The sequence below is a fragment of the Physeter macrocephalus genome, unplaced genomic scaffold (genome assembly GCF_002837175.3).
Source record: "Physeter macrocephalus isolate SW-GA unplaced genomic scaffold, ASM283717v5 random_33, whole genome shotgun sequence".
Taxonomy (NCBI): domain Eukaryota; kingdom Metazoa; phylum Chordata; class Mammalia; order Artiodactyla; family Physeteridae; genus Physeter; species Physeter macrocephalus.
This window is the reverse complement of record NW_021145319.1, coordinates 145,081-159,761: the sequence shown is the minus strand read 5'-3', so window position 1 is coordinate 159,761 and position 14,681 is coordinate 145,081. Positions and strand designations below refer to the sequence as shown.

The following is a 14,681-nucleotide window of genomic DNA, read 5'->3' as shown; positions in this document are numbered from 1 at the left end:
AGGGAGGGAGGGAGGGCGGGCGGGGGGCGCGAGGACACACAAGAGGCTGGAGCGGGCGCGAGCGCGAGCGCGCGCGAGGCCAGCGGGAGGGGGGAGGTACGAGAGGGACTCTGGCGGGAGGAGGGACGGGGGAGCCACCCAGCAGCTGGAGTCGCCCTAAGCGCGAGACCCCTGAGACGGCCGCTGATTGGCTGACGATGGCGCAGGTGGTGGGCGCGCGGGAGACGGGGCGGCTTCTCTTTCCCCCCTCAAAGATTCCACCCCCCGCCTCCCTCCACCAGCGGCCGTTATTTCGCGCGCACGCGCACAAGCTCGCTGTCGTTGCCGAGCGGGAGAGTAGGGGAGCGCGCGCCGGGTGTACGGACGGGGCGGGGCTAAGCTGTAAGCGCGCGCCCGCCTAACGGGTGTCGTCCTCGGACTCTCGCGGTAGCTTTTTGTGTCCTCTCGGCCACCGTCCCTTCCCCCTCCCACTCCAGCGGTTTATTTACAATCCTGCGCCGCTTCGTGTCTTCCCAAAGATGGCGCCCAAAGAAGTTAACCCGCAAAGCTTGTGGCCCATCCCAAGAGCAATTATACCCCGGCCCCGCCCTCGCAGTCCCAAGAATCAGGCTGAAGCAACGGAGTGAAAACTGTATTTACAGGACAAGCAATTACACAAGGATTTAAAAAGATAAAAAAAAAAAGGCAGAGTGAGGAGGAGAGCCGGCTGTCAGGAGGGCCCACAGTGCTGGCCCGCGGCAAGACCCAGGATGTTCGCCTGCAACACAGGAGGGAAAGGGAGAGCAGCGTTAGGGCCGGGCAGGGCACAGGCTAGAGGGAGGAGGGGGCCCGAGTCTCACCTTAAGGAACGACTCCATCTGTTTCCCGGATATACCCTCCACGCGTTCCAGGTCCTCCACCTGGCAGGACAGCAGCGATGGGGAAGGGGTCTAGGGAGTGCCAGGCTCCCCCCACCCAACTCCATTACGGGGCTGTCCTCCCTGGGCCATTACCTGGCTGAAGGGCCCGTGGAGCTCTCTCCAGCCCACGATGAGCTGAGCCTTCTTTTGGCCAATGCGCTGCAGGCTGCGCAGATCCCGGGCTGACCCTTCATTCAGCAGATCTAATATTTTTTGGCGCCCATGGGCCAGTAGCTCTGGGCTGATCTGTAGCTCCCAGCAGTCCTCACCCTTCTCCGGCTCTGAGGCATCCAGGGACTCCAGCTGTGAGGCAGGAGGAGGTGAGTGACAGAAACAGCAGTAACAGCAGTGGTTTACTGCCGGGTGCTGTTAAGCGCCCGGCAGTAAACCACTCTGGACTCCCCTGCCAAGGATAGGAACCTAACAGCACCTACCTCCCCGCCCTCCCCAGCCTCTCTTTCCCTCCTGTCCAGTGTCTGTCCCAAAACCCTTCCGTCTGGTCACTCTCTGGGTTCTCATTCTATCCGACTTGTGAAAGAGTAGAATAATGTTGCTGTGAAGATCAAATGAGTTAATGAATGTAAAACACATAGTAAGCTCTTAAATCTGGTCCCTCATTTCTACAAGGAAAGAATAAGCTCTTTCACCCCTAGGAAAGCACATAGAAGGTACTCAACAAGTGACACAGTCCCGATGTCATCTCAGTTTTTAGGTAGGTCTTTCAGTGTTGTTTCATTTCTTGACTGTTTAGGCTGTTTGCCTAAATGGGCTCTGAAGTTTGTAGAGGGCAGGACCCAGGCTGCACACTGTACCTAGTAAGTAGCTACTGACTGAGAGCAAGAGCCATCACGAAGAAAGGAAAGTAACAGGTGATGGACACCCACCCCACTAAGTACATTCAAATTAGTGCATTTCATCCCAAATGCCCTGTGAGACATCACTGCGTGCAGAGGGTAAGCAACTTGGAAGAGTTGTAAATAGCTGATAAGCGTTCTGACAGGCCATGTAACTCTTTGGCCAGTACTCTTCCCACTAGAGTTCTCTACCCCTTCTCCTGGGTTCTAGGTATAGCCTAAGCCTTCGGCTACTCTCACCTTTCTCTTCCGGCCTTTCTTCTTTAAGATATGGATCTCGGCATTTGGGTATGCTGCCTGCTCCTGAACTGAAAGCAAGAATTGTGAGCTGGAATCACAGCAGAGGCCACTTTTCAGCACACCCCCCCCCCTCCCCCCCGCGTAGCCACTTGGTTCTTCCATTACTGATTCCCCAGTTCCCCTCCAGCCTGAGTTAATCTTTTGTTCTGTTTCCACACGACCTTTCTTATACCTGTATTTGAAACTAATCTCAGTTGGTCTTGCATGATAATCATGATAATCAGTTATGCACTGGTCAGTCTACCCCCCATGGTACTAAATGCCCGAGAGCAGTGCACCCAGCTCTTATTTCACATCCTCCTCCCCCTTCCCATGGTGGGAGGACATGAGTGACATGAGGACAGCTGCTCCAAACACCTCTTTCCTTCTAAGATCTCTGTTATCTGGGCCCTCCTGGCCGCCAGAACCAAACTTACTCAGTTGTAGGGGCATCACCACAGCCTTTTTGAGGGGCTTAGCCACTGTGACTGTGTGGCGGGCAAGGGGTCGGAGCATTGTGGGAGAGTAGTTCTCTTTCTCCTTCGGGTGTGCAGCCTCCTGGGCCAGCACCTTGGCTTCCAGTTCTTTTTGCTTCATCTTAAGCCTCTGTTAGAAAGGATCAGGGAGAGATATGACCCAGAACCAACTTTAGGGCAGTAGATTAGGACAGTGAGTGTGCAGGGCGAGGACGAACAGGAGAAATTACCAGGAGACAACTGGAGCCCAATGTAATTAAGGGCTTTCTAATGATCAGGGCTGTCCAGAGGTGGAACAAGCTTCCTTGTGAAATACTGAAGGGAAGTTCAAGCAGAGAGTCCTCACTTAATATGAACTGACTTGTAGGAAATGGCAATGTCTTGCATTTGTACTTTTACCTGGAATTTTTTTTTTCTCTCACCTCCTCACATCTGACCTCAATTATTTTTCAAAGTTCAGCCATGTTAAGGACATTCAAGCAGAAGCTGGAGAACTGAGGGATTCCAGTGTTGGGTGAAAACTGGATGCTGGTCCAGCCTTTCAGTGTCCTTCCCTATCTGAAGATCCTCGGGCTGCTTCTCAAGGCCAGTAGGAATCCCAGCCCCAACCCCCCAACACTTACCTCAATTTCCAGATCCTTCGCCTCCACTGTCTTCATAAGCACCATCCGCTCTCGCCTTGGGGTGCTCAGCAGAGGGGTTCCCTGGCTCCCCTGGGAGCCCAGCAGACGGTCCAAGCTTAGAAGGCGCTCCACCATAGCTGGGTCCATGCTATTTAGCTTCTGTAGGGGGCTGAGCAGACAAAGAGGTTACTCTCCACTTAACCTCTTCTCTCATCACCCTCTCCAGCCGCAGATTCCCCTCATCCTGCCTTAACTTGGTGTTTCTGTGGTTCCAGAACCCTGGTGTTAACTTGCTAGGCAACCCTGAACGAGTGAACGAGTCATCGAGACTCTCTGGGTGCTGTGCCTTCTTCAGGCGAAGGGGGATTGACCACTACCTGCCCAAGTAACTTCTCAGGGATGCCAGGAGATCAGATGAGAAGAAGCATTTAATGAACACCTGAGTGGCAGGTATTCATGGGGTCTAAGACACTGCCCTGCCCTGAAGGCACTCACTGTCTAACAAAGTAAGAGACCGTGATAAGGTGACAGCAAGGGCCAGGTCCCTGTCCATTTGGAGGGGCAGTCAGTGAAAGATTCACAGAGGAGGTCATCTTCAGCAGGGCTCTGAAAACCACTGAAGACCTCAAATGCCAAGCCTTTCTCCTGTGAGCAGTAGGAAAGGCCCATTCAAACAGAGTCCTGACTTAATCTGAACATGATAATGCCTAACATTTGTTCCTTCTGTCTGGAATTTTTCCCCTCACACCTGATCTCAATTATCATTCAAAGTCAGTTTGATGCCCCCTTTCCCACAATGCCAGCTTGATTGTATATCTTCTTTCCTACACTGTGAACTAGCTCCTCGAGGACAGAGACTGTCCTGTTCTTTGTGTATAAGTGCCTAGAAGAGCAGGATCAGAAAATATGGGTGAACACAGAAGTCATTTCTTCCTTCCAGGCTCTCACAGAACAAGAAGATCCTCCTTACTGTGCTCTGTACTATCGACCTTGCATCATATACTGATGTTCCCATCTTGCCTCCTCTACTGAAACTTGAGCTCCCTGAGGTCAGGGTCTGTCTAGGTCTGATGTGCCCCATTCTCTGAGATTACCCAAGGTGCCTATCTGACAGAGACCTTGCCTGTTTCACACATAATACAGATGTACGGGTGTGTATGTTTCTCTGAGTCTGTACACATAGGAGAGGGGACTGCTGACAAATGGCTTAAGAAGGACAAGATTGAGAGATGGGGTTCCAAGTGAACACAAGCACCAAGCACCTTTTTATGTATGCCATCCTTCCTTAACTACAATAGTCCCCTGGGGCAGACTGTACACTAATCCTTGGCCGCCTCAGGTCACATCTAGTCTTAGGACTTATAGAGTTTAGAGAAGCTTTATTTGGGCTAGGGGTAGAAAAAGGACAAAGTTCAAACTGCAGCTGGTTCCTTGAAGGGCTAGGTGGCCAGACACAGAAAGCAAGACCACTAAACAGGGGTGACCTGAATATTAGTGCATACTGGGCCATGAGGTGGGGCTATCAGAACCAGGGAGGGAGGCCACACACCTCCCTGGTTTAGAGAAGCTTTGTTTGGATTGAGGGTAGAAGCAGGGCAAAGTTAGGACAGCAACTGACTCCATGGAAAGTCACAGAAAGGTTGGACTCTAACATACAGACTGAGTCTCAATGAGACATCTCTCTTCATCTCTTATCTCCTTTGCTTTGCTCTTACCCTTGGGACCTGAAAGACCGGGTCCTCATTACTCCTTGAACCAGAAGCAAAAGTACTCATCCTTGAAACATCGTTGCCAAAATGTGAGATTTTGCTGACTGCCTAAAGGGGTTGGAAAACAGAAAGGCGGGGCTAGGAGCTCAAGGAGGAGCCTCCTTATGGCCCCCAGCTGCAGCGTCAAGGCTGGAGGTTGATCTTAGCACTTCAGTGAATTCAGTAGAGTAGGATTGTGGTTGAATCCAGTGGAAGAACAAGTTTACAGCTCAAGGATCCGACAGGCTAAACCCAATGCTACTCTGCACCCAACCCAGACACAACAGGAAAGGGAATATGCCCAAGACCCCTCCCTCTCTGCTCACCTGAGTTTCTGGGAGGCAGAAGATGGAGCTGCTGGGGGTTCAGGACTCCCAGTCTCCCCTTCCTCAGGGCCTCGGGCTCTCTTTGCTTCTGATGGGCCTAGCAGTTCTTTCTTAGACAGTTTAATAGGTGCCAAGACTAGGGGAAGATGGCAGGGTAGGGGAAAAAGGGGGTGTCAACTTCTATGCTGATGCTTGGTGGATTCAGCAAACTCTCCAGCTGTCCCGACTGGGCCTTTCCACTCCTACCAACCCCAGTCCTCACCATGAAGCTGTAAGCTCTCGTTGGTAAAAGGCCGATTGATCACCTCCTTGGACCTGGCTGCAAAGTTGAGTGCAGAGACTGTGTCTAGGTAGAAGCATCTCTCAGGGGCAATGTTGGCAATCAGGATGCTGTGGGCCGAGCCACCCAGAGAGTCCTGAGGGACGGGGATGGGGCAGGGTGGGTGGGTCAGAAGCCCCACCTTCCCCTTCCCTGACTGCTGTTCCCCAACACCCCAGCAGGCCTGAGAACCCCCTTCTCTAGCTCCTTTTACCCGAGATGGGAGGCCTGACCTGCAACAGGCGAGTAAGCTTGCTGTCCCGGTAGGGCACCCGAGGGAGGCCCTGGTTCAGCGCATCGACCACCTTGCCCAGTACAAAGAGGGAGGTGTTGATGGCTCCACTCTCCTTTAGCCGCAGGCCCTTGTTGCCTGTGCGCCGGTTGTCCTCTGAGCCAGCCAAGTCAATCAGGTAGAGTTTTCCCTCCCGCTGGCGAAATGGGGCCAAACGTTCCCGCTGATCCACCTGGGGGTAAGAGCAAGGGCTCCAGTTTAGCTCAGGCTCCAGGGGCTTCCCAGGTCCCCACCCCTGTCAGTGGGCCTCACCTTAACCAGGAGCACAGCGTGACTGCGGGAGGAGCGCTGGTTGAGCCGGGTGGCTCCTACTGTCCGATTTCGACTGGCTGGCAGGAAATGCTGCTCAAAATCAGCAAAGCTAGTGATGGGCTTCTGCGTGAGGCCCGGAATCAGGATGTTTCCTCGGCAGTCTTCTCGGATCACCAGGTCTCCTGATGAAGGTTCCAAGAGGTCTAATACCTGTTTGAGCAGTGGGAGGTAGGGCCAATCCTCCAGTTACAGGCTGCTTACTTCCTGGCTATCGGGCTCCTTTTCTCTGCTGATTCTCAGAGTTGTGCCATCCACTACCCCAACCTCTGTCTTTCCAGGTCTTACACCTTCTTGCTAGAGCAGAGCTTCATGTTCCAGAACTGGGTCTGATTTTGACCCTTTGTCTCTTCCCTCCCCGATCAGAAAGGGGCCTCACCTTTTCCTGATAGATCTCTAAATAGGACATAGTGACAGAGAGGGCCCAAGGTCGGCCCTCAGCGCTCTCCTCCCTTGTGAGCTGTAGGAGGTCCATGAGAGCCCGGGGAATCACCCCAGGTTGCTCTGGGCTGCCCAGCATTGTGTGCGTCTTCCCTGGAAAAGGAGTGGGAAGAGCTGTGAGAATTTCTTCCCCACTCCCGAGTCCTTTCTGACCCGTAGCTCTTCTGTATCTGGCTTCCTCACCTGCTCCTGTGGGCCCATAGGCAAGCACACTGGCATTCTGCCCTTCCAACAGGTGCCTTAGGATGGGCTGCACTGATCCTGCATAGATGTCCTGCTGAGAGCTCCTCTCCCCATAGAAAGCATCAAACCTGCAGGCAGGAAGAAAGGAGGGGATTAGTGGAGGGTTCCATTCTCGCCCAGACCTAGAGGATAAAACCAGTCTCAGATTTAAGAGTCTCTATCCTTTTTCTTGCACAAAGACCTAAGAAAGCACCCACTGAACACCGTTCCATCCCAGTCTCTGTATTGGTGTAGAAACACAGAGATGAATTTGATGTCCCTGCTCTTGGGAGTTCTGCAGCCTGGTGGCATAGATAGATACTCATACCTTGCTGCAATTCAGGAAATGAAGATGAGAACGCACTAGGAGGAGTAGCATTCTGCCTGGGGAAGGAGGATTTTGCCAGAGAAGAGAAAGATACTGTAAGTATCAAAAATAGCACACAAACAAGACATGGTATGAAAGGGCAGGGTATATCACAGGATATATAGAAAGTAGTATTTGTACACCGTAATGGAGAAAAGAGAGGATGCTGCTGATGACTAGATGAGACTCAACACACCTGTAGTCCATTCACTGCGCTCCAGAGGAGAAGCTGTGGCTAAAGCCACAGCAGGGATTAGTATAAGTGGAGTGTAGCAGGTGTTAGGGGGAATGAGGCTGGAAAGAAACTGAAGCCAAATTGTCAAGGGCCTAGAACAGGGTTGGCAAACTTCTTCCATAAAAAGCCAGACAGTAAATATTTGGGGCTCTGAGGGCCACATGGTTTCTTTCACAACTACTCAACTCTGCCTCTGCAGTCAGGCAGAAAGCAGCCACAGATAATATGTAAATAAACGAGCGTGGTTGTGTTCCAATAAAGCTTTATTTACAAAAAGATTCTCGGCAGATTTGACCTGCAGACTGTAGTTTGCCACCCTCTGGCCTAGAATAACAGGCCAAGGAGGCTGAACTTTAAATCTCCAAAGGAATTTTAAAGTAGCTGCCCTTGTGAGTTCTGTCCCCAAACGTGGGTGGTTGTCTCCAACACTACCCAGCTGTAGCCTGGGTTGGCTAGCTGGTCTGTGCTCCCCCAACCCTGCCCACACCTCCCCAAGACCTGAGGTGGGGCTCCCCTGCTTACCTTTGCTGCTCCTTCCCCACTTTGTGCCTATTTCCCCTGTATGACCGTGAACAGTAACTTGTGTCTGATTCAGCCCCCAGTCTTCCCCACAGTATCCTACAGAGAACCTATCACAGTGGGCACCTATGAACATTTTCTGAATGAACAAACGAAGGTGTGGCGAACAAAGCTGTGCTAAGGAAGGAGCAAGGATCCTCAGGAGGAAGGTCTGAGAAACTGGGCAAGTGATAGTGTGAGCAGGCCTAGAAGAGAGAGAACAGGAGGGAGAGTGGCCTGAACCTTACTGGTATTTGAGAGTCTCCTGGTGGTTCCTCCAGTTGGCAATCTCTAGAGAACAGCTGTCCAGGCCCCGTACACAGGGGGTATCATTTTCTCCAGCTGCTCCATCCACAAATGGCCGCAGTCGCACAGCTACCCTTACTCGAGCTGGAGGTGGGCGCCGGCCAGCTCCCACCTTGCTTAGCCGACAGCGACCGGCTCCTGGAAGAAGATAATTTTTAGGTGTGAAGTATGGTGGTAGCTTTGCTGAGAAGTAAGGGTGGGGGTCTTGGAGGAGGAGGTAGTTAACTTAGCTGACCCCTGAAGGATGAGTAGGGTCACTGCCAAGCATTCCAGGCAGAAAGAAAGGCACGTGCAAAAGCCTGGAGGTGTGAAAGCACAGCCCCCTTGGAGAACTGGTGAGGCAGGAGAACTGTGTGTTCTGTTGGTGAGGGCAAGCACAGAAGGGCAGGATGGAAGAAAAAGATGAATCAAATACATGGTCTCAGGCAGAGTGCAGTGGGGCGGGGTGGGGGCGGTTTGAAGGAGAGAGATTATCTATAGGCTGGGACTGTAAACCAGATCGCATACTTAGCAAACGTTAACATTTATGAAGCACTGACTACATGCTAGGCACACTTTAATCTCCATGGTGTCACTGAGAGGTAGCTTCTGTTAGTCCCATTTTACCAGTGAAGATGCTCGTAGAGGCACAGCAGCTCTTCCAAGAACCTCAGTGTTTTATGCCTGGAGCCATGCGGCTATTACTTTATCTTGTACCATAATCTACATTGTGTCTTTTTGCTCTTCAGAGGAATAAGCAGAACAAAACCCCAGCATCTTAGTAGACTAGAGACCCCCGTAACCCTGACAACAGAGGCAGGGAAGGAGGCCTGGAGGCTGGGGTCCTGCGGATACCACTGGGAGGGCTGGGGGCCACAGCTCATTTGGGGGGAAGCTCTTTCCACCCTGGCCATGCTGTGGGTGTCCCCAAGCTTGGCCTCAGTTCCTATCCCACTCAGTAAATAGGTCCATTGGGGTGTAGACTGTAATGTATACACAAATAACCTGGAAAATCTAGTTAAAATATGGATTTGGCTTCAGTCCCTGGGGAGATGCCTAAGGTTCTGCATTTCTAGCAACTCCCAGGTGATGCTGCTACTGCTGGTGGGACACACTTTGATCAGTCAAGGTGTAGCAGACCAGGACCTCATGGGGTTGTTCTAGGATTAAAAGAGTTGACATATGCCCCTATCTAAAATCAGTCAATGAACTGCCTGACCTTTCTGTGCCTTTGTTTCTTACCTGGAGTTTATTATACATATAAATACATACATACATACATATGCCCCCCGCCAAACTGTTAATGATGGTTTTCTCTCAAAGGGGGATTATGTGGGTTTATTTTCTATGTTACCCAGTTCTGTAATGCTGTAATGTTTGCATTAAAAAATAATAATAATGACACTGTGGACATCTTTGGAAGGGATAAGGTTAAGAGGCAGCCCCCAGTCCCTTTCTGTCCCAGCTCAGTTTGCAAAGGCACTAACATGCAATCATCTATGGTAAGCTTTCTGTTTAGTTTGCTTCCCATAATTAAATCTAAGTCATTTGGCGGGGGGGCTGGGGGGGATTATGAATTATTTTTATCATCAGAAAACACAATTAAGATAAAACTAAAAAAAAAAAAGCCTCTATTTCTGTGAGGATTGAATGGGCTGAAAAAAAAATCTTACGAGGAGGATATTTCTCTATTTTAGATTGGAGGATACCATACTATAACTCACAGCTAACAGCAGAATTCAAACCTAGATCTCATCTCTAAAAATCAGCTTTTAGTGAGGATGTCGTATTGCCTCCCTGTCATGTACCAACTGGGTACATGGGAAAGTTCTTGGTAGCTCTGACTCTCCTTTTTTGCTGGTGGTAGCAGCTGGTTGTTGGGAACCACAGGCCTCATATAAGGCAAGAGGCTGGCCAACACAGAAACAGCAGGACAAAAAGGTGGACAGACTAACCCTGGGAAGAACCTTATGCATAAGTAAGGTATACACATAGCAGACAGTCCATTCCAAAAACTGGGCCTCGGACTTCCCTGGTGGTCCAGTGGTTAAGAATCCGCCTTCCAATGCAGCAGACGCAGGTTTGATCCCTGGTTGGGGAACTAAGATCCCTCATGCCGCAGGGCAACTAAGCCCGCACGTCACAACTACTGAGGCCGCATGCCACAACTACTGAGCCCGTGTGCTGCAACTACTGAGCCCGTGCACTCTAGAGCCTGCATGCCACAAAAGATTCTGCATGCCGCAAGGAAGATCCCACATGCCGCAATTAAGACCCAACGCAGCCAAATAAGTAAATAAATAAATATTTAAAAAAACAAAAACTGGGTCTCTGTTCCTTCATCTGACAAATGAAGCTAGTAACACCATTTCTCACTTTAAGGTTTACAAAGCACTTGGGCATCTAGTTTTCACTTGACCCTCATGGCAATCCTAAAAGTCAGAAGTAAGTAGAAACCTGCAGATGCACCTGTGCAGATAAGAAAGCTAAGATGCAAAGAGGTTCACTGACTTGTCAAAAATGTGTGCAGGAGCCTCTCCTTTCCTATCTTTCCAAGGGTTTTTTTGGTGAGAACAGAGAAAGATGGCAGATACAGAAGCACTTAAGGAGGTTCAGTGATCAATACAAAGGGAAAGGGAAGTCTAGTGTTGAAGAAAGAGCATAGACTCTGGCTAGACAGAGCTGAGTTTAAATTCTAGCTCTAACACTTATTAGCCTGTGACCCTGGTCAAGTGATTTAACATCTATATGCCCCAGGTTCCTTGTCTATAAAATGGGGTGGGGAGGGCCTTGGAAGAGCTTAACAAGGACTGAAAGAAGTAAAATGTCAACAGAGTAACCAGTACATAGTAAGTAGGTTGGTGATAATTCAAGGTTGGAGAAAATTCAAGGTAAGATGACCTGGGTTCTAATCCCAGCTCTGCCACTTACAACTAACTAAATAACCTGGGGAAATGATTTTCCATTCTTGTGCCTCAATTTCCACACCTGTAAAAGTGGGAATAAATAAAAATAACTACTCGTGGGGCTGTTAATGCAATGATAAGGTAATTCATGTAAAAGTGCTTAGCACATCACTGGTACTTGATAAAAGCTCAGTAAGTGTTTTATTATATATTCATCCATTTTCCAAATGAGGAAACGTCAGTATAGAGAGGTTAGCTAGGTTGCCCATAGTCAACAGCTAGCTAGTGACAGTTTCAGATGAAGGTCTAACTCCAAAGTTCATTATGTGATTCCTCGGGCCTTCTCAGCCCCTTCATCTTTGTATCCCCATGGGCCTTAGAGTCGGAGACAAGTTCCTTCCACTAGCTGTGTGACCTTGGGAAGGCTTCTTAACCTCTTCAAGCATTAGTTTCTTTTTTTTGCTTTTGGAGAGTTACCTTTTTTTAAAAATTAATTATTTTTGGTGGTGTTGGGTCTTCGTTGCTGTGCGTGGGCTTTCTCTAGTTGCGGCGAGCGGGAGCTATTCTTCCTTGCGGTGTGCAGCCTCCTCATCGCGGTGGCTTCTCTTGTTGCAGAGCACAGGCTCTAGGCGCATGGGCTTCAGTAGTTGTGGCACGTGGGCTCAGTAGTTGTGGCTCAGGGGGCTTAGTTGCTCTGTGGCATGTGGGATCTTCCGGGACCAGGGCTCGAACCTGTGATCCCTGCATTGGCAGGCGGATTCTTAACCACTGAGCCACCAGGGAAGCTGAAGCCTTAGTTTTTTGTTATAAAAATGACAGTATCTACCCTCATAAGACTGTGAGAAATAATGTACTTACAATGTTTAGCACAGTGCTGGCAGTAAGTACTCAGCAATGTCAGCTATTGTTATTGTTATTATTACACTCTTTCTCTTGCTACTCACTCCCCTCAAGGCACCAACTCACTTCTGCCCTCAGCAGGGTCACCAATGACCTCCTTACTGCTAATCCAATAGGCAAGCTCAGTCCCCATCCTGTTTGACTTTGCAGCAGTATTCAACATCCTTGATCTGCTTTCCTTTGGGAAACGTACTTTTCCCTTAGTTTCCCTGCCACCCACCAGCTCTCTATTCACTCCTTCTCAGTTTCTGCCAGTCTTAAATGTTTTTCCTAAACTCCTTCTATCCTCTCTCTAGATCAGGGTTGCTCAATTTCTGCACTATTGATATTGGGGGCTGGACAATTCTTTGGGGGTGGGGCCCCCTGTGCACTGTAGGAAGTGTAGCACATACCCCCCTTGCCCCACCAGTGTAACAACCAAAAATGTCTCCAGACATCACAAATGTCCCCACAGGGTACAAAACTGCCCCTAGTTGAGAACCACTACTGACTGACTAATCATGGGCAAGGTCACCTGCTCTCTTGGCTTCAGTTACCACCTCAAAGCTGATAACTCCTAATTGACACCTCCACACCACAGGCTCTCCTGAACTTCGGATCTGCGTTCCCAGCTGCTGCCCTGACACCTCTTCTTGCATGGTTCTCAGGTATTTCAAACTCCACCCATCTTAAACTGAATCCTTCCCCATCTCTGTGCAACCCCATCTTCCTTCTATGCTCTCTAATGTAAATAAATGGAACCAACCCCAAAGATGGGAGAGTCTTTCTTAACTCCACCTTCTCTCTCATTTCCCACACCAGTTCTTCATTAACATCTGTCAAGTCTGCCTTTTTAAATGAGTCTACTTCTCTCCATCCCCACTGCACAATCTTTGCCAAGGTTGTCTTCATCTCAACAGCCTCCCAACTGGTCTCCTTGCCTCCAGTCTCATTCCCTTCCAATCATTCTCCCTCCACTTCCTTCCTTGTATTGTAAGCTCTCAGTCATAATGAATTTCCTTCAATTCCTACAACACACCAAGTTCTCTCACACCTTTGGGCGTTTGCATATGCTATTCTCTCTCCCTGAAATATCTTCCTTACCACCTCCTGCCGCCTCCCAAGCAACTGAGGTAAATCCTTACACCTTACTTCCTCTAAAAGAAACCTTCCCTTGTAAAATTACTGCCCCATTAAGGCTCTGTTAGGTGAGCCCATGGCTCTCTTTAGCTTCTGCATCCAAGCACTCATCACACTCCACCGTAACTGCATATCTGTCTGTCTTCTCCAAGTAACTGTGAACTCTGCTCACCTTTATATTCCCAATGCCAGGCACAGACTAGGCTCTCAGGGAATATTTGCTGAAGAAATTAAGATCTGACTGACTAACACAAAACATTGGCTTGTTCGTTTCCTGTTTTCTTCATAAAAGTGGCCACTGCCATTCTTGCCTCAAAGCTCACAGTCCAGGGGAGGACAAATGGAGAGGCACATGCACACATCTGCCAATGGTAGAAGAGTCTATCGCTTTCATCATAAAGGCAACTTCAAGGTTGGGCAAAGCTAGCACTTCTAATTATTTCTTTTTTTTTTAAAATTTATTTATTTATTTTTGCTGTGTTGGGTCTTCGTTTCTGTGCGAGGGCTTTCTCTAGTTGTGGCAAGCGGGGGCCACTCTTCATCGCGGTGCGCGGGCCTCTCACTATTGCGGCCTCTCTTGTGGAGCACAGGCTCCAGACGCGCAGGCTCAGTAGTTGTGGCTTACGGGCCTAGTTGCTCCGTGGCATGTGGGATCATCCCAGACCAGGGCTCGAACCCGTGTCCCCTGCATTAGCAGGCAGATTCTCAACCACTGCACCACCAGGGAAGCCCTCTAATTATTTCTCCTAATTTTCCCCTCTCCCACAATTCCCAAGCTTCATTCAACTTAACTTCTTTTACTGATGAGGAAATTGAGCCAAAGAGAGCATCTTTGGCCTCTTTACATCATAAATAAGAAATCGATCATTTGGTGGTCTTTTCGTCCCACCAAAGCCTGGCAAACTCCTATCCAACCTTTGAAACCCACTTCAAATATCACTTCCGTAATGAAGTCGTCCCAGAATACCCAAAGGTATACTTCAGCTTCTGCGCTCCCTATAGCAGTTTATACATATCTCTCGTTGCTTTTTTTTTTTTTTTTTTTTGCGGTACGCGGGCCTGTCCCGTCGCGGAGCACAGGCTCCGGACGCGCAGGACCAGCGGCCATGGCCCACGGGCCCAGCCGCTCCGCGGCACGTGGGATCCTCCCAGACCGGGGCACGAACCCGCGTCCCCTGCATCGGCAGGCGGACCCTCAACCACTGCGCCACCAGGGAAGCCCTCTCTCGTTGCTTTTCATGTTATAGATTTATATGACTATCTACTGAAACAGACTATAAGCTCTTCTAGGGAAGGGACAATGTTCATTCAAGCATTTTTATGATATCCACTATGTACCAGACACAGTGGGTCTTAGAAGGGTGAGGGGGGGGGTTGTGCTCAGACAGCAGGAATATCATGTGCTTGGGCATAGTGGTTAAGGGCAGAGGCTCTGGAATCAGACTGCTTGGGTGTGAATTTGGACCCCAATATTTACTAGTTGTGTTAGCCTTTTTTTTTTTTTTTTTTTTTTTTTTTTTTTT

The 14,681-nt window shown here is 49.6% G+C and overlaps 1 protein-coding gene across 2 annotated transcripts in view; it reads right to left on the bottom strand.

The window, feature by feature from the left end:
- Window positions 1–615: 615 nt before the first annotated feature.
- KIF22 (kinesin family member 22) overlaps window positions 616–14,681 on the bottom strand; it is a 15,398-nt gene continuing 1,332 nt past the window's right edge. The window contains exons 2-14 of one of the 2 annotated variants that reach the window (XM_007107379.4): window positions 8,197–8,392; window positions 6,750–6,877; window positions 6,505–6,659; window positions 6,069–6,278; window positions 5,758–5,988; window positions 5,468–5,621; window positions 5,206–5,341; window positions 3,132–3,300; window positions 2,470–2,638; window positions 1,994–2,061; window positions 993–1,202; window positions 840–899; window positions 616–757 (exon numbers count right to left, since the gene is read on the bottom strand). In XM_007107379.4, the coding sequence (XP_007107441.1) occupies window positions 710–757; window positions 840–899; window positions 993–1,202; window positions 1,994–2,061; window positions 2,470–2,638; window positions 3,132–3,300; window positions 5,206–5,341; window positions 5,468–5,621; window positions 5,758–5,988; window positions 6,069–6,278; window positions 6,505–6,659; window positions 6,750–6,877; window positions 8,197–8,392 (1,934 nt within the window). In that variant the 3' untranslated portion in view covers window positions 616–709. Of the gene's footprint in view, window positions 758–839; window positions 900–992; window positions 1,203–1,993; window positions 2,062–2,469; window positions 2,639–3,131; window positions 3,301–5,205; window positions 5,342–5,467; window positions 5,622–5,757; window positions 5,989–6,068; window positions 6,279–6,504; window positions 6,878–8,196; window positions 8,393–14,681 lie in introns of both variants that reach the window. The other variant, XM_028483459.2, reaches the window with a different exon arrangement.